General features: G+C 57.1%; 5 protein-coding genes across 5 annotated transcripts; 1 reads left to right on the plus strand and 4 right to left on the minus strand.

Moving 5' to 3' along the window:
- Window positions 1-1,781: 1,781 nt before the first annotated feature.
- B0T26DRAFT_748030 (fungal-specific transcription factor domain-containing protein) lies at window positions 1,782-4,503 on the minus strand (the record flags this gene model as incomplete). The annotated part of the gene is made up of 2 exons (XM_060444915.1): window positions 1,782-4,255; window positions 4,344-4,503. The coding sequence occupies 2 exons, from the start codon at window positions 4,501-4,503 to the stop codon at window positions 1,782-1,784; spliced, it is 2,634 nt and encodes an 877-aa protein (XP_060300578.1).
- A 2,579-nt stretch (window positions 4,504-7,082) lies between these two features.
- B0T26DRAFT_143365 (P-loop containing nucleoside triphosphate hydrolase protein) lies at window positions 7,083-12,449 on the minus strand. The gene is made up of 6 exons (XM_060433415.1): window positions 11,917-12,449; window positions 11,046-11,836; window positions 8,766-10,991; window positions 8,213-8,659; window positions 7,963-8,130; window positions 7,083-7,871 (listed from the first exon to the last, which is right to left on the minus strand). Exons 1-6 carry the CDS (start codon window positions 12,124-12,126, stop codon window positions 7,190-7,192), a joined length of 4,524 nt encoding a protein of 1,507 aa, XP_060300579.1. The 5' UTR covers window positions 12,127-12,449; the 3' UTR covers window positions 7,083-7,189.
- Window positions 12,450-12,773: 324 nt separating this feature from the next.
- B0T26DRAFT_672358 (uncharacterized protein) lies at window positions 12,774-16,483 on the minus strand (the record flags this gene model as incomplete). Its single annotated transcript, XM_060439440.1, has 5 exons — window positions 12,774-15,585; window positions 15,950-16,033; window positions 16,181-16,205; window positions 16,297-16,365; window positions 16,429-16,483. 5 exons carry the CDS (start codon window positions 16,481-16,483, stop codon window positions 12,774-12,776), a joined length of 3,045 nt encoding a protein of 1,014 aa, XP_060300580.1.
- A 191-nt stretch (window positions 16,484-16,674) lies between these two features.
- Window positions 16,675-18,336, plus strand: B0T26DRAFT_738317 (glycosyltransferase family 21 protein; the record flags this gene model as incomplete). The annotated part of the gene is made up of 3 exons (XM_060443580.1): window positions 16,675-16,784; window positions 16,860-18,259; window positions 18,293-18,336. 3 exons carry the CDS (start codon window positions 16,675-16,677, stop codon window positions 18,334-18,336), a joined length of 1,554 nt encoding a protein of 517 aa, XP_060300581.1.
- Window positions 18,337-18,557: 221 nt separating this feature from the next.
- Window positions 18,558-20,251, minus strand: B0T26DRAFT_748034 (pyridoxal phosphate-dependent transferase; the record flags this gene model as incomplete). The annotated part of the gene is made up of 3 exons (XM_060444916.1): window positions 18,558-19,263; window positions 19,344-19,791; window positions 20,215-20,251. 3 exons carry the CDS (start codon window positions 20,249-20,251, stop codon window positions 18,558-18,560), a joined length of 1,191 nt encoding a protein of 396 aa, XP_060300582.1.
- Between the last annotated feature and the right edge of the window lie 269 nt (window positions 20,252-20,520).

Raw genomic sequence — 20,520 nt, forward strand, 5'->3', positions numbered from 1 at the left:
ACCCGGGAGAGTGTGTAGTGGGCTGCGGATTTGGTGTAGCCGTCGGCTACATTAAGTTTTCTCTCAATCTCTAATCTACAACGCCCTATCTCCCTATCTCTTTCCCAACTCATGTGTGCGATTAGGTCTATTTCTAGCAGAGCCCATTAGCGCGGGTATAAATGGCCTAGGAAAGGGGTTGATTATAATTATGCCCCTAACCTATTGTAATCTAATGCTCCTTTTCTTTCTTTGCCAACCGCCCTACATAAAGAGGTTGGCTCGCCCTTTTTCACATGACGGGGGGACTTTCATTTTCTCTTTCTCCTGAGTTTTAGAAGAAATCCCGATTGTTTTCACTAATACCTAGGCCTCCCGGACTTGCGTACGAGCCCGCGCCGCCGTTCAATATATTAACTACCTGATATGATTTCCCCTACCTTTGTGGCTCGCCTTGGGTTTGTTTTGGTGGCTTTGTTAAAAGCGAAGCTTCCACCGCTTCTCCGCCATATTCTTCCTACTGCGCCAGGGCCGCATACACGAGCCTTTCCCAGCAATACTCCATTCCCGGCTGCCTCTTGAAGATCGTGCCGTCATGTTGATTCTGATATCGGCTGCTCAAGGCGCCAGCGTTCAAAGTCGAAGTGCTAATTACAATTTACACGGGGCTCAGGTTGGGAAAGGCGACGAGACGAGGGCTAAGCTCCGCGACAACATTGTGCAAGTTAGGGGCTTCCCAGGGCCAATTACTCCACCTTGGGCCTGAACACACCTAATTAATTACCTTCTCCCTCAGGCTTGTTCTCTTGCATAGAAAACCACGATCCTGATACTAGAAGAGAAGCCACATCTGTCGTTGGGGACAATGAGTAGTAGGTTTTTGGTCAATACTCAGACAAAATCTCCCACGCCGCCAAAATATGCGTAAACGAAATAGCGGTTGACTTGACGGCATGTGTTAGGAATTGGAGACGAAAGTCTCGTGGAGATAAAGGTTAAGAGACAAACGGAAGACAACAAACGGAACACAACAAACGGAAGACAGACGACCCGCAGCAAGGCTCCAGCGAGGACCACGAACAACACAGCCTCAGTGGCTTCCCCGAAACACGTCAGAGTTGGCCATTTGGCCAAACTATTGTGGCTGCACTGTGATATATGACTTTTATTTGAGGATTCTGGGCAAGGTAATATGTTCGTGATAATTAATGCTCGCGACCGAGGGCCTTATAACGCAAGACTCCATTTTGATACTCGCAGCCCCCATTGCTCCCGTATCAAGTCGCTCGTTCGAAGCAACGAGAAGCTCAACAGCTTCTTCTTGCGCCACCACAATGCAGGCCGCCTATTCTAGTTCAAGCGCGCGTTATGCCAATGCCACCGGCACTTTGGAAATCTGAGCGTCCCTTGTCACGCAAGGGAGCAAGCCACGTCCTGCCAGCCGTGGCGGCTGGCTTGCGCGGGCATCAGCTACTCCACGACGCGCCGGCTTCGTGTCATGGTGTAGTTGATCAGCATCGGGCCCGACTGTTGAAGTGCCCCGGCCATGGGGCTCAGATTATTGCGAGATGCAGCTACCTCGGCTGCGTATCGTCCGCAACAAGATACTATAACCTGAAGCTATAGTTCGAGCTGTCGGGCAGGCCATCCCCTTTATCGTCGTGGCAGTGCAGTCGACGCAGTCATGGAGTCGGCACGCACTGGACGGTGGCCATCGCGGCGCAAAGCCGGATGGTTGAGAGCACCGGTACCAGTCCGCCGCCTCCTTCCGTCGGAATTGCATGAACCAAACGAGCCAAGTCTCATCCCGGATGGGCGGCTAGCGTCTCCTTGCACACTTTCATCCGGACATGCGCTTCTTGGAGTAACTCGGAGTGCGCCTCGGCAAAGATTGAGTGGAGCGCATCGAGGAGATCCGACAAGCCGTCCTCCAGGGTCATGGCGGCCTGCTCGGACAGCTCGGTAAGGGTTGCAATATTGGAGAGATATGCGACAACACGGCGGAAGTTGACGGGAAGCGGCTTCGTCTGGCGGAGCGGGCCCTGGGATGGAATTGGCGGCTCCTGGAGAGAATCGTGCCGGCTTAGGGCGCGAACAAATGACCAGATACACAGGGCAGCGTAATACATGATCCAGGGCCGGTGCGGGTCTGGCTCGTTGCGGCAAGAGTACGACTGGACTTCGATGGGGGGCAGCTTGACGCCACCAGCAGTCTGCGCCACCCGCTCGCTCGCGCTTCGCCGCGGGTCGACAAGCACCCGGTGTAGAAGCTTGAAGGCATGCAGCACAGCATGTCTGGTCGAAGACAGGGCCGCCCAGCTCCTCATCCGCGCTACGACATTGGCGTAGTCGCGGACAGAAACTTTTCTTCCCAGCAGCCGCCTCGCTCCAGCGTAGACTTGGCAGTCGACAATGTCCACATGCAGACTGATCTGGGCAAGATGGTAAAGGACGGCAGCGCTCTGTATGGGGCCGTTGGAGTCCGAGCGCTGGCCCGAGGGGTCGGCGAGAGTCGGGCTTCCCATTATGCCCTGCGCCTCGTCGAAACTCGCTTTCCAGTCATCAAAGGACTTGAGCAATATCCTTTTCCAATTGTCTTGGGCATCCGCGGGCTGCGTCGTTAGATCCAACCACTTGAGGTGCGCCTCTCTGTGGCTGAGGTGCCAGCCGACGCTGAGGAGGCCCGACATGATGATCATGCGGCCAAAGCTGTGCGTCTTGACGGGCTTGCCGTGCAGCGCTCGCTTCAGCCCGTCCAGGAAAGATATGGTCTTTACGCCATACATGCGCAGGTTCTGGTCCAGCTGCCGCACCATGTCCGGGTTCGACGCCGTCCAGAGATTGTCGTCACAGGGAAGGGGCAGCCGAATCTCATGGGGAGCCATGTCCGCGGCGTGGCCGAACATGGCGGCGTGGATGATGTCGAGCATGAACAGCCCAAAAACAGCGCGATGCATGGCTTCCGTCTCGGCCCATCGGCTCCACCAGGTGCGGGAATCGAGACCGACACCGTGCGGATGCTCCGCCGAGGCCACTTCCGGGGGCGATTCGCTTCCCGACCGACCGATCAGAGGGCTTCCCCGTCGGAGGAGCGTCAGGGCCACCGAGTGGTAGATATGTGCGCGCTCGTGAAGCCTTCGGGACGAGTACATTTTCTCGTAGAACTCGAGGAGGAGGAGGGCCTGGGCAACCCAGAGCCCGACGGGCGGCGACGCCTCTTCGGCCGTCACTATTTCCCATCTGACGCCTGAGATGAGGACGTCGGCGAAGCCTCCGTAGTCGGAAAGATTGCCGCTCGAGTCCCTGCTGCGTAGCGACGCAGCTCCCAGGGCTATCATGACCATGAGGAGAAATATGGAGCAGCGGTTGCAGGAGAAGGTGGGCTGATGAACAATGGGAAGTCTAGGCGACACATGCTCCCAGTACTCTTGCAGGCAGTCCCGCATCATTTCCACGTTCAGCGCCGGCAGGTCGCCGCCGCCGTCCTGGACAATGTTGGCGATGAGCGGCTCGGACTTGGGCTGCTTCTGGCGGAACGAACCGAACCAGCGTATGACCTCCTGGCGACGGAACTCGCCGATGAGCTCGTCGCTCTCGACGAACCTGGGCGGGGTCTCGAGCTGGGACCGGCTGCTGGTCAAGGACTCGTAGTCGTAGTGGATGTTATTGTTCAGCGTCGACTCGAGACCGCCGTCGATGAACGGCAGGTTGGAGACGCTGAAGTCGGCGTACGAGGCCTGGGGGTTGAACAGCCAGACGGCAAAGTTCTCACGCGATATCTCGTCGTGCGGAAACTCGACGCTGTGGTAAGGCACGACCGAAGGCTGCTCTGCAAGTCGGGGGCCCTCACGCGAGTAGTAGCCGGGCTTGGGTCGGATGATGTTGCACGGGGCCATGTCGGGCAGGTGGGCATGCGGCGGCCAGCCGGGTGGGTGGTTCATCCTGGCGGGTGCGGGATTCGGCAGTGCCGAGGGCGGCGGAGGCAAGTGCAGGGCCGGGGGCGGCGGGTGGTTGCTCGGGTTGGGGGTCAAGAGGATGGCGGCGTCGTGAGGGGCGCTGACGAAGGTCGGACGGGGCTCGGCGGGGGCGGTAGGAGAGACGACGGCGCTGGCAGGGGCGGAAGGCGACGAGTCCTTGGGGGCGCCGAAGCTGGGCATGCGGTTCCGGGGGATATAAGAGGCAGAGTGGCGCTTTCGATGGCGGGCAAGGAGGTCGGCGCGAACAAACTTTTGCTCACAGCCAGCCACGTCGCAGCGGAAGATCTCCTTGGGCTCATCTGGGGCATTGGTCAGCGGCGGCGGGCGGCAGCAAGGCAACAGCAGCAAGGTAACAGCAGCAAGGTAGGGAAAAGAAAGGTAGCGCACGGTTTAGCTGGTGCCGCTGGAGATGCTCGGCCCTCGAGTACAGCTTGTCGCAGCCGGGGAAGTCACAGCTAAAGCGTCGCGGCGCGCCCTTGCGGCTGGCGCGCTTGTACCGGTCAGCCGCAGAGACGCCATAGCCGTTGGAGGGCGATTGGGTTGCCATGGCCGTGGCGAGCCTAGATTCATCCTCCTCTTCTCTGCGGGAGGGAATTAATAATGGATAATGGCGCGTGGCGAGAGAGAGGCCGCTGCCGCGCCTAACTCGACAGGGAGAAAGCTCATCGGGCGGCGAGCGAGCGGGAGCGGAGAGAGCGGGTCCCAGCGCTGTAAACAGTTAGGTGTGTACCGCACCTAAGGTAGGGTTGCTGGCTCTCCACTGCTAGGTAATAGGTATCGCTATTCCGCGCTCGTCCAGAGCATGGCGGTGGATGAGGTGCCCATCGTGTTGGTCTGGAGCTTTTACAATCGAACGAATGGATGGATGCACTTGGTCAGGTCGGTCTGGGGTAGACACTCGAGTCCCGCAGGAGGATGGAGAAAATAGCTCGACCGTGCTCGACAGCGGGGCAGCTTCCCCAGACTCGCCCAGACCCACACGGCCCAGAACCCCCACGCTCATCTCCCACCCCGCGTCGACTGCCAGCGCAGACCCGTCAATCAATTACCAGCGTGATCAAGGGGATGCACGTCTTCCATCATAGGAACACAAAATTTGCTCCGAAACGAAATTCTAGAGAAACGATGTGGACAGACTGGGCATCATGGATTTTCTTTTCTTTTCTTTTCTTTTCTTTTCTTTTCTCTTTACTTTTTTCATCTCCTCTCATTCACGCCCAACTATGTGCCCAGCCCTGGCCACGGGGCAATTGGCTTCGTTGGGAGCAAGGTTGCGGGGAAGCGCATTTGGTGCGGAGATGCTGTTGTGGTGCATGGGTGGACTGCGCACTGGGCAGCTTTGGGCAAGGAGCTAGGGGTGACCGGGCGTGGGGGTCTCGCTGGAATTTTTCACCGGCCGGTTCAGTTTTTCGCGTTCAGTTTTTCGCGCTCAATTCGGAAGGGCCGCGCCACTTTGACTAGGGCCAGCAGAACAATCGGCGCCACATGGCCGCCATGGGCTGAACCGCCAGGATAAGGCAAGCCCTGCGAGGCCTGGGAAGCCACATTCCTACCAGGTTGGAATGTGACAGCGCCAGGGTGGTGAATGCAGGTCCGAAGATCCCATTGTTCTTCCCCTGGCGTACCATGCCACAACCCGGGAATGACGGCACCTGACATGGAAGAAGCCTGGACGCGCTGCAGAGGATTTACGGTTATATAGATTTAGGTATCCAGGATCCCTTCGCAGGTCCCTGCCGAACAAGTCTGCGTCTCATCTGTGTCTGTGTGGAACCGCCTCCACGGGTGCCACCACTCAAGGTAAGTACCCCTCCTCAAAAATTCGCCGCGCCTGAGTTTGCGCCGCTTCGGCCAACGTTAAAAACTCTTCGCTCGCCCGGCTTCCGAGCGCTGCCGATAGCAACTCCTCGGAGGCACCGAAGTTATTTGCAACGAATGTCTCGGGTGACGCCCCCCAACCAGGCCCGATTTTCCCAAAGCCACGCCAGGCTACCGAAAGGGCCGCTCAGCCAGCCTAGAATATTGACCACCATTTCCGGTCGTCTGCTTTCTAATTCAGCTGTCGAGGGCCCGTATCAACGCCGTGCGTGCCGCTAGACCTAGACCCAGATGCCGCAGACGGCCGTGCATTCGGCCTATGCTGGACTGGGAATGGTTGGCATTTCGCCTACCAATGGCTGTCAACCGACTTTCAGCTCCCAGCTGGTCAACTGCGAGAAGCCTTCAATAAACCGGGCTCAAAACTCCGAGAGCAATGCCAAGGCTTATGGCTTCACTTTGGCGGGCCCAGGCCATGAATAGTGACAGTGTATGGCCATCAAAAGCACCGTGCTTCATCCATCGTGCTCTTGCCGGTCTCATTGTTCTTGTAATCGTCAAGCATTTCTATGAATCAAAAACAATCTCCGAATCCATATCACACCCCAGCCCCTAAACGTTCGTTCGCGCGATACCTCGAAGCACTCATAATAGGATTACAACGAATCGATTTTAGTAGAATAAAGTCGAGTAAAGAAACGTAACAGTACCGCAGTTCCAGCTCAAATCACTGTCATGGAACAAGTATTGAACAATTTCAGCCCCAGATAACTAAACTAACAGACGTTTAGGGGCTGGGGTAATTGGTTGAAGCCCACACCAAAAGGCTAATCTGTGGGCTCCAGGAGTGAGCCAAAAGTAGATTCTGGAACAGCATAGATCTTCGCCGTTAGTTAATTAGGCTGCAGCACTTCTTTACTCGGAACAAACCCAAGACTAAGGTTAAGTAAGAGGCGGTGAGATGGTGGCTGACAGCGCCTTGGAACAGGTACCAGATACCGTTCGAGTGCACACACAAGGCCAAATTGCACGGGCATTAGCCATCAAGAGTCAAGTCAGCAGAAATTCATCTCTTCTTTTTGCAAATACTGCTACAGGGAGAAGTGGATTCTCGCTGTACATTTTCAGGGCCTATGTTTCTTTTCTCTCGTCTACTCTAGGAGTGACTCTCATAGTTATTCTAGACCTATCACCAAAGTGAAATGGCCTATATGCATCACCATGCATGCTAATGAACTTTCAGGATCTATATTATCTAATTCAACCAACCATCTCGAGTTTTTCCATTCCCCACTCTCTTCACATTTCGACGCTCAACGAACAACACACACCTCAAGCCTTTCCTCTGCTCTCACTTTCCTCTGCCCTCACTTCCCTCTGCTCTCACTTCCCTATGCTCTCACTTCCCTCTGCTCTCACTTCCCTCTGCTCTCACTCCCAATCATCCACAGCTCCCCAAACCTCGAGCTCTCCAACTCAACCAGGTCCCTTGGCGGGCCCGTCTCGACAATCCGGCCGCTGTCCATAACCACGACACGGTCAAAGTCCATCACCACATCGAGGCGGTGGCTTACCATAACAATCGTATACCCCGCAAACTCGTCCTTGATAATCTGCTGCATGGCACGGTCCGTACCTCTATCAACGCTCGAACTGACCTCGTCGAGCAGCAGGATACCGCTATCGCCGCCGTCGCCACCCACGCGTGTGCGTGCGCGGATGCGGCGCCGCAGGATCGCGCGCGCCAGGCTGAACAGCTGCTTCTGGCCCTGCGAGAGGGCGTCGGCCGCCAGAGGGCCCGCCAGCCCCGGCCCGCCGCCGCGGACAGGGGGGTCGACGAGCGACGTCCACAGCTCGACGGCCTCGAGCACGGCGCGGCACTCGGCGGCCGTTGACAGGCCGAGCGGGTCGAGGTTGGCCTGGAAGGATGTGCCGTCGGGCAGGAACACGGGGTCCTGCGGCACGGCGATGATGCGCTGCCGCAGCGTGGAGCGGTCGATCTTGTGCAGCGGCGTGCCGTCGATGGTGATGTTCTGGCTGCATGAGGGGAGCGGGTCGAGGAGGCGGAGCAGGAGGAGGATTGTGGAGGATTTGCCGCTGCCATTCGTTTTTAGCGAATTTACTTTGTCATATCTCAAGGGGAGAATATAATTGAGAGAGGAGGGGGGGGAGGGGGGAGGTGTTTTACCTTCCCGTGCGCCCGCAGATGGCGACTTTCTCGCCTGGCGCGATGTCCAGGTTCAAGTCTACGAGGGCCAGTTGTTGGGAATCTGCCGCGTGCTCGGCGCCAGCTGCGACGCTCGCGACACTATCTGCACTGGAATCGCTCAGAGGAGCGGATACACGCTTGGGAGTGCTGGACAGACATAATCGCAAAACGCAACCGTTAGCACACATTACATCCGAGTCAAAGGAATCACAGCCTCCAGTCGACCTACCCATACGACGCCGAAACGCCACGGATCTGGATCCCGCCCTTCAGCGGCCAGTCGCTCGCCGGGACTGTGTCTTCGCCCTCTCGGCTCTCGGGCTCGACCTTGTCGCTGAACGTCTTGAGCCGGCTGACGGCGCCGATGGACGTCTCGAGCTGCGTGTAGAAGATGATGATGTAGCTCAGCGAGTCGCCGAACGTCATGAGCGCGATCAGGCCGGCGCCGGTGAAGGCCGTGTCGGAGCGCGTTTGTGTGGCCAGCGTCACGACGGAAAAGGCCAGCGCCGCCACGACCATCTGCAGCGCGAAGCCCAGCCACCGCTGGATCATGGCCAGCAGGTACGCCGGCCGCTGCGAGTCGTCCAGCAGCATGTGGTTCCGCGCCACGCCCTGCGGCACCCAGCCAAACGCGCGGAACGTGGTGATCCCCTTGATGGTGTCGATGAAGTGCGAGCTAGGGGTGGTGTCGTGTCAGCATTGTGTCTCATCCTGAGCGGATGAGGAAGGGAGAGAGTGGTAGATAAGACGGGGAGATAGAGATGAAAAAGACTGCGACTTACTACAGGGGGCTCTTTGCCTCGAGATCCAACAACCGGATCTGCCGCGACGTGCGCAGGTAGAACCTCTGCATGCCGTACAGAATAGCACTCAGGAAAGGGTACGTGATGGCGAGATACGGCGACGAGGTGGCGATGATGGCGGCCATGCCGACGCAGTTGAACATGTACAGCGCGACGTTGACCAGGGACATTGGCAGCTGGCCGTCGATGAGCGTCATGTCCTGCGAGAAGAGGTTGGTGACGACACCCGTGTCCGTCTCTGTGAAGAAGCTCAGCGGCGCGCCGATCACGGTGCGCAGCGCCTCGTGGTGCAGGGCTCGGCCCGACTCGAAGATCATGACGGTGAAGCCCACGTAGGCGGCGACGTAGAGGCAGACGAGCGCGGTCACCTGGAACAGGCCGTACAGGCCGTTGTAATAGGCGTTGGAGTGTTCCGGGGGGCTGTGCCCGAGGTCTTCGGTCCAGAACTTAACCCAGATGGTGCTGAAGTTGGCGAAGAAGGCGCAGGCAAAGGCGAACCCGAACAGCAAAGTGCTAGTCACAACCCCGATCCTCGCAAAGTAATGGCGGTAGACGGTGGTGTCACCCACCATCCTCTCTGGCTCGTTCTCTGCCTCGTCGCTACTAGGAGCGGTGACATTTGTGTTCAGAACCTCCGACGGAGTGGGCTTGTCCATGTCATCTGCGTGGATGGCATCCCCATCTGGTCTCGTGCCGCCAGTCTCCTTGACGCCTAGACTCGACACGTACATCTTGTTGGCCATGAGCTCGCCGAAGCTGCCTTGTTCAACAAGACTCCCGTCTGGCCCGAGAGAAATAATGTGGTCCGCCAGGGGCAGGTGCCGTACAGAATGCGTGCAAAGAACCGTCGTCGCGTTTCTGCGGCGGAGAAGGCCCCCGGGGGAGAAAACGCGGCGGAAAACCTGCTCCTCGGTGTCGGCGTCCAGGCCGCTGAGGATGTCGTCAAAGACCAAGAAGTCCGAGTCCAGGTACAGAGCTCTCGCCATGGACACGCGCTGCTTTTGCCCCCCGCTCAGCGTGATCCCGTTGCTTCCGATCTTGGTGTTGTCGCCCCGAGGGAACAGGGCCAAGTCCGGCTGCAGGGCAGTAGCATTAATAACTTCGTTGTATCGGCCCTCGTTGAAAGGCGAGAATCCAACAATGTTTTCTCGGATCGTTGCGTTGGTCAAATACGGATTCTGGTCGCAGTACCCGATCTTCCAAGAGGGGGCTCGACCCATAATAACACGTCCCTCGGCTATGGGTACTTCGCCGAGCAGGACTTTGCAGAGTGTTGACTTGCCCGATGCGACTGGGCCAACAACAATCGTGAGCTGCGAGGGTTTTATCTCGAGGTTGAGGTTCTTAAGATTATGGCCGCCCGACTTCCATCCGAAGTTTCCACCGGTGATTTTCATCCCCGGAGCCGGATGGCTAGCCTTGTCCTTACCCTTGGATGCCTTTTCTGCTGAACCAGACGAGCCAGTTCGTGGTGATGACGACAGCCCTTCTTCCTCTCGGAAGTCGAACCGGGACTTCGTCTCTAGGTATGCCTGGATCCTACTCAAACAGGCAAACGAGGCAACCACGCCGGGAACCGTCTGGAAAAGAGTCGTAAGCGGGTTGGCTAGGAGGATGATATAGGATATGGACGTGAAAATCAATGTCGTGTCCAGCGACTTGGCCGCAAAGGCAAAAGTCAGGGTGGGCGACAGGAGGGCGGGCGCGAAGGAGATGAGAACGAAGACGACGGCCAGGCCTCGGAACCTGCTTCCGGCCCTGAGCTCGTCCTCGCGCATCTTCTGGATCGACTCCTCCACCGGGCCGGCGAGTCCCGATATCTTGATGTGTTTCATTTGTCTGATGGTGTTGCTGGTGAGGCCCACACGCTTCTGGATCAGCTCCATCCACTGCTTTTGCCGAGGCCCCATGAATCTCGCCAAGAAGGCGATGCACAGGATGCAACACGCGACAACGATTAAGGGAGCAACAAAGGACGCGCCGATCTGACGGTAGAGCAGCCAGCATGCCAGGGCAACCTCGATCGTGCTGGACCAAAAGTCGTGCAGGCCGAGAAAGCCTCGTATGATGCGCTCCACGTCGCTGCTCATCAGTGTGATGGAGGCTGAGTTGTCCGATGCGGAGGCGCTAGCTTCCGTTGTCTTGTCATAAATGACACTGGCGAGGACCCCTCGTACCATGTACATTGCTCGTTCTTGAAAGTACCTGAATACACTTGTTAGAGCAAGTTCCTGTTTCAAGCCAGGGCGGATAACCCACCAGTAGAAAGCGCCCGATATCGCAATTCCAGAGTAAACGATGATAGTTGCGCCAATAAGCCCATAGCCGGTATTCTGCGGGGATTCCTCCTCCGGGCGCCCCAGATAATTCAGCAGAGTTTCGATGAGAAACGGCTGGCAAAACTGGAAAGCAGTCAGCGCGATCCGCGGCCCAACGGGAAGCAGGAGGGGCACAGCCAGCCCTCTCGCGAGAGCCTTTGCCAAGCCGTAGTCCTGGCCCCGGATGCGCGAGACATCCAGGCGGCCTGCCAGCTTGGCGAGCAGCGCCTCCGAGGCCATGGCGCGGTCCAGCGGAAACAAATCGTCCATTGTCAAGAGCTTGCGGTACCCCGTCACGAACAGCTTGTTGAGCCAGAAGAAGGCGCCGAGGCCGTAGAGCCCCGTGGTCTCCTCTGGGCTGTGCTGCTTGACGTCCCAGTTGACGACCCATCTCGTCTTGTGCCGAGACTCGAGCAAGACGAGGACTGCTTTGGTAGCCACGCCCGCGGTGAACAACCGCGTAAAGGTGACTTCATCGAAATTGTCTGATGCCAGCCACAGCGTCCGAGTCTGGGCCACGTCGAGGAGGATTGTGAGGAAGAGATATGCATTCAGGAGCATGGACGGCCGAGGAGACCGCGAGTGCTCCAGCAGCGACAGCCATATCATGGAGAGGGAAGAGACAAACGTCACAGCGGCGGCCGGGATGAAAAACATGCCATATTTCAGTGATCTCGTGGTGCTCAGCACGAGCAGACATAGCTGGACAACACTGTATACAAGCGCCGCGGCCTTGAAGAGTCATCCGGTTAGCCACGCATCTCTCTCCACAGTCTCGATGGATTCACAGAGTCACATGGCCAGCAACCTACCACTTTTACGCTTCGTAGCAGAGCACCGCCGACGAGAAGCGGCCGACGTGTAAGATAGACGATGCGAGACACCGAGACGGCAATGAAGATGGAGGCTGGAATCAGGGCGAAGAAGATCTTCTCGAACTTGAGCGTGAAGTCGAAGTTGCCGCGACAGCCCTGCACGGCCGGGCCGAGCGATGCGTCGTCGGGGCACCCGGAAAACTCCATACCTACCTAGCTAATTATCCCACCGCTGCAACAAGTTTGATGGGACTCGTCAGGGCTGGGATTCCAGGTCACGTAGGTAGTGCTAGGTCTACGGGCGAGGTGCGATATATGTATTCGATAGTTTCCTGCAACCTTGCTGTCATGCTTGCATGCTGCGTCAAAGGCCGCGCCACCTCGATGCCCTTCGGGACTCGAGAGTACGCGGCACAGGCCGTTGCGAATGTCGTAACCAACCAGCAGAGCGAATAAAACCACCTTTCCCAAATCTGGAAGGTCAAAGAAGATACCTTGGCATTTGGCCCCCAATGTCTGTAAAGTGACAATTCTAGTGGATCTCCGCCTGCTAACAAGTCCAAGTCAGGAGATGTCGAAAAGTATCCCCGAGGCCGAACATATAGATCTAAATCCTATAGTTCAACATCGCTCTGATAACGCTGTAATGAGACAGGATCCGAGTCAAGGCAGATTCACGAACGCTTGTGGACTGAAATGGGTGTAGGTGATAGATAGCAGACCGCTTTGTCCATCATTTATTGCTCTGCACGCAAGCGAGACCAAAGGGTGCCAAATCTTGTTCCGTTATACATATTTTGTACATGGAATTCTCTATTTCTTTATCCAACAGGAAGATACAACGTGACATGTCTTCATCTATTGCGGTTTGCCGAAAACCTGCGAACCATGACCTCGCGGATGGTGTATTGCTTGAGAGCGGCGGCAAGGCCGCCAGCCTTGATGGCCTTGTCAAAGACAGGCGGAGATGGAACATCAACGTAAACAAGGACCAGTCCCTTGAGAACATGAGCCAGCACTCGGTTCACACCCATTAGCCATGGCCAGGATTTCGTCGCTGCGCCATGCTCGTGCTCCTTCCAAAGCGGGTCAGAAAAGGACGGCATTATTATGATACCGAACTCGCTGTGGTCAAACACAGGCCCGCGCTGATAGAGAATGAAGTCAACCCCGAACTTGATACCGTGGCGAGGAACCCAGCCAAGGGAACGGAAGTGGTGATAGACGACGTAGTTCACAAGGAAGGGGTCACTTGGCTGGAGAGCGTCCGACGCGGAGCTAATCTCCTTGGGGGGAAAGTACGAGTATGCCCGGAAGATACTCAGCAGCTGGTCAGTGGGGAATGGTGCCCCGGTCGCAGGGTCAAGAACAGAGAGGGCACCGAGCACAAACACCAGAAAGAACGCTTCCTCGGGAGAAAGTTGGAAATGCTCCCTGTTCGGCAGTTCTCCCACGGTAACTGGGAAATCAAGGCTCGACACTGCTTCGTCGTGTTCCGCAAGAGGCGCAGGAACAACAGGAGCAGGGGGCGCAGGAGCAGCCGGAGGCGATGGAACAGCAGGAGGGACAGCGTCCATGGCCCCACCATTCAGGGTTGCTAAGCTTTTCGGTGGTGTTCCAGTGAATCGATTCGGGCTTGGGGGGTCAAAATGCTGAAAGGTTGTTGACTCAACCTTGGGCGAGAAACGAACACTCTTCTGACGCTTCAGTGGCCGCGCTTTTCGGGGGGTGACGACCTCGGCTATCGGCGCACTGGAAGGCGAAGACGGCACAGGAGAAACTATGCCATTGGCTGTCTCAGTCACGCCGTTCACTTTGGCACCATTGGTCTGGGCATCGACGAGTACGTCTCGGTCTTGATCCAAGGCACTCGCCTTGCCCAAATGACCATTGAGGCCGTTGAATACCCCATTTAGTTGGGCATGGTCGCTGACAGCCTTGCTATCTGTATGGCGGCCCCTCTGTGGAGATGAGACACCGACAAAGGGCAGATCAAGCGGGGCTGGATCGGAACTCGCCACACCCACAGTCAAGGGCGGAACTGATACAAGGTCAGCCAAAGAGTTGGGAAGGGCGAGCAATTCTGCGGGGCCGACTGGAGGTCCCGGGGTCTCAAAATGGCCATTGGCGATGGGCTTCTGAGTGGGCCTAATGAGGGAATTGGGGAGGGCCAGTAGCTCCGCTGGGCCAACAGGAGGTTTTGGCTCCTTGGAGGGGCAACTTCCTTTCGTGTCTTGCGTGGGTGTTGGCTCGATGATTGGCGGTTGGACGAGGTTTGGTGTCGTGACGGAGGTGGATGTTGTGACGGGGGTGGATGCTGTGACGGGGGTGGATGTTGTGACGGGAGTGCATGTCGTGACGGGGTCGGATGCCGTAACGAGGGTGGATGCCGTGATGGCAGCGGATGTTGTATATCGAGCAAGGTCTTGAGGCGAGTTGGGCAGTGCCAGCAATTCGGCAGGCCCGACTGGCGGCCTAGGGCTCTCGGGAACAGCGTTTGTGGTCATATTCAATGGGACTGCCTCGATCTTTGCCTGAAGAACAAGGTCTGTTGCTGCGCTGACCGGCAGCTTAGAACTCCCAGACTGAGCACTCAAGACATATTCCGAAGGGTGTGTGACGGCGTTGGGAAGGGCCGTGATATCTGCTGGGCCACCTGGGGAATTCGGGGGTTTGGAATGGCCATTTGTAACGACCTCTCGCGTGACTGTAGGGAGGTAATTGGGGAGGGCCAATAGTTCGGCTGGGCCGATGGGTGGCTTCAGCCTCTGAACATGGCCATTCATGGGATCTCGAGACGGCTTGGTTGGTGCTTCAAGTAGCGACGGAACTTGTGGGACAGAGGACGAGCGTGGCCCATCAAGCAAGCCATTCACGAGCGTCAGCTCCTGGGACTCGAGCTCACCGTTCACGAAGGCCACCTCATCCTGAATATTGAGCGTGCCATTCGCGAGTGTCACCTCTTGGCTACTCAGCTCGCCATTCAACAGTGGAGCCACTTCTTCAGTATCGAGCTGGCCATTCGATAAAGACTTCTCTTCAGCTAGATTGCTGTGTGCCTCCGCTTCTTCAAGCCTCTGCTTCTCAACGACTTCCAGCTCCGCCTTTGCCCGCTCCCACTTCGCGAGTCGGCGCTCTTCGCGTCTCGATTCCGTACGTTCCTCGCTCACAGTCTTGCCCCCCAGAGATCCGCGTCGCGCCAACTCGCGTTTCAGCCAGTTCGGTTCGCTTCGACTTAGGCTTCCTTTTCCAAAGAAGCCCTGCTCCCATAGTGCGCGTATAGACTCGGAGTTGTTGATGTGGACAGAGCGCGTGTGGGGGTCCCAGAATCCTTCGTGGATGATGGAAGGCTCGGCTGGAGGCGAGATGACTTGCTTCAACCAGGCATACACGAGGTAGATCAGGGAAATCGGGTTGCTCGGATAGAATGCGGGAAGAGGGAATGTCCGAATCGGCGCAGGAAGTGCATAGACCTTGTACAGTGGAATCTTGGTCGGAGCTGAAGGTTCACTAGTGGTCGAGGTGCCCAATGGCTCTGTAGTTGCTACCGATCCGGCGGGAGCAGAGTCGCTGGCCAAGGCAGAGTCGCTGGCCAAGGCAGAGTCGCTGGCCAAGGCAGAGTCGCTGGTCAAGGCAGAGGCGACTGCATGCCCGGGAACCTCTTCACTGGACGGCATAATGGCAGTCGTGGTCTCGGACATATTCATCCGTGTTCATGTCGGCCTGGAAGCAGAAGTTCGTTAGCCACAAGTACCGAAACCTTGCCCAAAACAACACATTTATTCTTCCTCCTTGCTCAGATACCGTTGTAGTCTATAAATCAGGCGTTCATCGAGCGTACACTGAAGTACGTTGCTCTAGGCACGATTGTTATGGTGTCATCACCGCAATTGGAGAATGCAGCACGAAGCTGCTGGGCCGGGAGCAACCGTGGGACGCAGAGCAGCGAGCTAGGAAAGACTCGTCTCTGCCATTATCCTACATTGTCGGGGCTTGTGATCGACAAAGGGAAAGCCGCAATTGAACTTACTCTTGTGAGGGATATTCCACCCAGTTTGTCGACGATCGCGACGAGAGCTCGGCCATGTAGTGGACCGAAAGATATTGCCGCAAGCTTCAGAGGGGTTTGAAGGACTTTAAATTGGTCGGCCGAGGTCGAGTCATGGCTGGCAAATTTTTCTGTGCGTTGACTCTTGCGCGCTTTTGTGACTGTGAAGTTTTAAGGACGGAACGGGTCGGCTTCTGGCGCAGAATTGCTCACAAAAGTCTGCTGCGCGGTAGCCCGGCTGATTTTCGGAATCGGCAGTAAAAAGCTTGCCAGCTCGCGGTGAGCCAACCACTCGGGTCGTTCGGGTGTCGGAGACCCACACCTCTCACCTTCAATTTTCTTTTCGTCTGGCGGGCTCGGAGTAGCACCCCAGCCGTTGGGCAGTGTGGGCGCGTTGGCTGTAATTGGTATACGCACGCGGAAGAGTCCGTCAATCATGCAAGATCCTACGGATATCTCACCCTGTTTGTTCTGTTCGAAGTACTCGATTCCTCCGTGCCTCATGACCACTTGCATTGGGGCCTGCCAGGGCACCAATTGACGACTTCAAGGGCATGCCCACGACCAAAATCCACATCCGTAGTACTTAAGCACCGACCTGGCCTACCGTATCTACTTTACCTATTTATCCCTGCCCACGTCAGATCTTGTCTCAGCCGAGTGCACTCTGCTTGCTTGCTCGCTCGCCCCGTCTTCAGCTTGCTTCAATGCCCGTCAGCGATGTTGCGATGTCGTTAATCGTCCAAGGTGCGGCCTTGGTGTCCCTCGTCTGGAGCCTTGTTGTCATTACCGTCTCGTCCACTGGCATTTATAAGCTGTAGGTCGCACACACCGCCAGCCTCCCGTTCTGCGCTCGGCTCCTGGTGATTGGCGCTGACCTCTTCTCTCCCAGCGTCCGGCATAACCGCTCGCCCCCATCGAAGCCGGTCTCGCCCTTGCTAGACGACAACCAGGTCCCCCATATTACTCTTATACGACCGGCCAAGGGCGTGGAGGTTGGCCTGTACGAGTGCCTGGCGTCCACCTTTCGGCAAGCCTACCCAAAGACCAAGCTCACCATCCACCTCTGCGTGGCATCCACCGACGATCCGGCCTATCCGATTCTTCGTCAGGTCGTTGCCGACTTCCCAGACGCCGACGCGAGACTGTTCGTCGAGGAAGATGATCCTGTTCTTCACGGCGTCGATGGGCATGTCAACAGCCTGGGGCCCAACCCCAAGGTTCGGAACATCAGTCGTGCGTATCGCGAAGCGAAAGGCGACGTGATTTGGATTATGGATTGCAACGTTTGGGTGTCGAGGTATGCGGCCGGGCGATTGATCGACAAGTTATTTGGTTTTCGCCCCGGCGGCGCCAAGACAGCTCCGTACAGGTTTGTCCACCAGCTGCCTCTCGTGGTTGACATCGAGACCCAGAACACCGAGGAAGCGCAGACGCTCCTGACGGCCGGCGCTGGCCCGGCGGTGACCATGGGTTGTGGAGGGCGGCTGGAGGAAATGTTCTTGGCAACCACGCATGCCAAGTTCTACAACGGCATAAACGGTATCGGCATCGCGCCTTGCGTGCTTGGCAAGAGCAACATGTTTCGCAAGTCGCACCTCGAGCGCCTTACCGACTTCAAACAGAATCTAGTCTTGTCGCCGTCCGACGCCTCACGTGGTCGAGGCATCGACTTCTTCTCGTCGTACATCTGCGAGGACCATCTCATTGGCGACCTATTCTTCAAGTCACAACTACCCGGCTTCCAGCGCCATGGGCTTGTCTTTGGCGAGGTGGCCGTCCAGCCCACGTCCGGAATGTCGGTAGCCGCCTACATCGCGCGACGCGTTCGCTGGCTGCGCGTCCGAAAGTGGACAGTCATAGCAGCGACGCTTGTAGAACCAGGCGTCGAGTCGTTCCTATGTTCTCTGCACATCTCGTTTGCGCTAACTACGCTCCCTTGGTTCCACGACGTGTTCGCCATCCCCCAGACATGGGGCGCGATGGGCACCATCTGGGCCTCAACCATGATTATATGGGTGGTTCTAGACTACCTCCTTACCTCCATGCTGTTCCGGCTCCAGAGTCTTGACGTGGACGAAAACACACCCGCTTTTGCACGAGGGACCTCACGCCAGGGCGGAACACAGGCTCGGCCATTTTTAGAGTGGCTGTTGTCGTGGCTTGGGAGGGAGCTGCTTGCTCTGCCTATTTGGACATGGGCCGTCCTGCTCGGTACGACGGTATCGTGGAGGGGCAACCAGTTCAAAGTGCGGATGGACATGAGTGTGGTGGAGATCGAAGACGAGAAGCGTACTCCTCAGTTGCTGGAACGTCAACTGGCAGGGACAACAACTCCTCGGTCTCGGAGCAAAGATCGCGTCGATTAATGTCCCTGGGGCCGCGGCACCGTGCTAAATAAGAAAAGATAAAGCTCGAATAAATCCCCCTTATACAAACAACATACATTTCTTGCATCATCTAGTAGGGTCCTACTTTTAGTGTGGCAAAACATGGTATGTTGTTCTAGTCCAGCGGAAAGACAACCACGTTCAAATTTTTTTTTTCGATCGAAGAAAATAGACGTCTCCCCTTTTCTCATGTTCCTGCATCAATACGTCTTAAGGAACTCTTCAATGGCCCTCAGGCCCTCCTGCAAGACGCTCTCGTCCGCATTCCCAAGGGTGATGCGCACGTAGCCTTTCAGCTCGGCGTCTGCGCCATCATCGCCGTCCTCAAAACAGAAGCCGCCCGGCACGAGGCTCACGCCGGTCTTCCGGACGAGGCCCGCCACGAAGTCCCTGTCGTCGACAGGCTCTTTGCCATCTTGAGTTAGGATGCGCACGTACGCCGTCCCGGCCCCCGCCGGCGGCACCCAGGTGGTGCGCGGGGCAGTGCGGGCGACGAAGGCGCCGATGGCTGCGATGCTGCGCGCGCAGATCGCCAGACTCCGCGTCATCAGCCGCGGGAGCACCTGGCTCGACAGCGCGTAGGCGGCCACGCCGTCGTCCAGCAGCGACACGGCTATTGTTGTGTAGTCATGCGCCGTCATGATGCGCTCGATCACTGCCGCGTCGAGCGACACCACCCACCCGACGCGGATCCCCGGCAGTCCGATCGTCTTGGACATGGAGCCCGTCGAGACCGTGTTGGGGTATCCGAGCGAGATCAGCGGCGGCGGAGGCGGATCCGACGTGTGGAACAGCGGCGCAAACACCTCGTCCGAGTACAGCGTGATGCCGCGTTCCGAGGCTAGCGCGATGAGCTCCCGCAGCATCGACTCAGGCAACACGGCGCCCGTGGGGTTGTTAGGGTTGCTGCGTGGTTTCGTTAGCGAACCGAAGATCCACCACCGTTCGCACCCCTTTTATTCTCAGGTCGACTAGGGAAGACATACTTGAGAATAATGACCTTCGTGTTCTCCTTGATCATCCCCTTGAGCTCGTCCAGGCTCAACCGCCACGCCGTCCCATCCTCCAACTTCAGCTTCCACATACTCACCTCGGTGCCCTGGAAGCGCGGGATTGTCCAGAGCTGAGAAAAAGTAGGATACATGCAAATGACGTGGTCGCCCGGCCCAGTGAGGCTCGCCAGCGCGAGGTAGTTAGCCATGATGGACCCGGGCGTGATGACGACGTTGTCGGCCATCAGCTTCACGGTCGGCGATGAATGCAGCTCGGCGATGCGTGCCCGCAGCTTGTGCGAGCCGCGCGCGTCGCCGTACGTGAGCACAAGCTCCGGGTCGACGGGGCCGGCGCTGCTGTCCCCAGCCCCGGCTCCATCAGGCCCCGGCGCGGAAGCAAGCGCCTGCAGCTCAGCGAGAGATAGGGCGCCGGCGACGGACCCTGCGGCATGTCAGGTGGTTGGTTAGGGCTGACCATGGAAGAGCACAGTTCCGAGCGATGAAGTCCATTATACATGTTTTTCATAACACAGCAGCAGCGGGCAGACAAAGAGCACGACGGGGCTGAAGAGCAGGAGGACAGCAAAAGAACCACCAACCATGGAGCGCAATTTTCGTTTCAGGCTAAAAATATTGCCCAGGTACTCATTAGCTGACGGTCAAGGTTCAAAACAAGCTTTTGACACAGCCATTTGTCACGGCGCTAGTGCTGGTGCTGGTTTTTTGGCAGCGCCACGACGGCCTCGGGACAGAACTAGCAGGAGTAAACCAACCGCCGCGCGTTGTACTAATTAGAGAAAAAGAACGGCCGGCCGTTGGGTTAATCTACGGTTCTAGAAGACAGACAGTGAACTGATGCACCTACTCCATTTGTCAATCCTAAACTCGGGGATGTTCTTCATGTTTGGAGTTGAAGCTGGGTCGGACGGGACGATATTCTCTCGTGAGGGGAGCGCCTGATCGGGTTCCTTTAAAGTCAAAGAAAGACAGCCAAGAAAGGGTTAGGTAAAACTGTTGCCCTGAGTAGATGCAACAGAGACAGAATAAGAACCTAGGTTGCCAACCTTGCGTGGAGCTCGGTTCTCGACGATAGTTCTCAGAGTTTTATAGGATGGTGGCGCTTCGAGGAATTCGCGAGGACCAGTCCACAAGCAAGGAAGCACCTCAGGTC

The sequence above is a fragment of the Lasiosphaeria miniovina genome, assembly GCF_030549165.1.
Source record: "Lasiosphaeria miniovina strain SMH2392-1A chromosome Unknown B0T26scaffold_2, whole genome shotgun sequence".
Lineage (NCBI taxonomy): Eukaryota > Fungi > Ascomycota > Sordariomycetes > Sordariales > Lasiosphaeriaceae > Lasiosphaeria > Lasiosphaeria miniovina.

Bases quoted from the DNA above. Each gene is read 5' to 3' on its own strand.
- B0T26DRAFT_143365 (XM_060433415.1), bottom strand. From the start codon at position 12,126: ATGGAGTTTTCCGGGTGCCCCGACGACGCATCGCTCGGCCCGGCCGTG. The intron at 8,131-8,212 runs GTAGGTCGACTG...ATGTCTGTCCAG, and splicing joins GGCGTTTCGGCGTCGTATGG to CACTCCCAAGCGTGTATCCG. The intron at 7,872-7,962 runs GTAAAACACCTC...AACGAATGGCAG, and splicing joins ATCTGCGGGCGCACGGGAAG to CGGCAAATCCTCCACAATCC.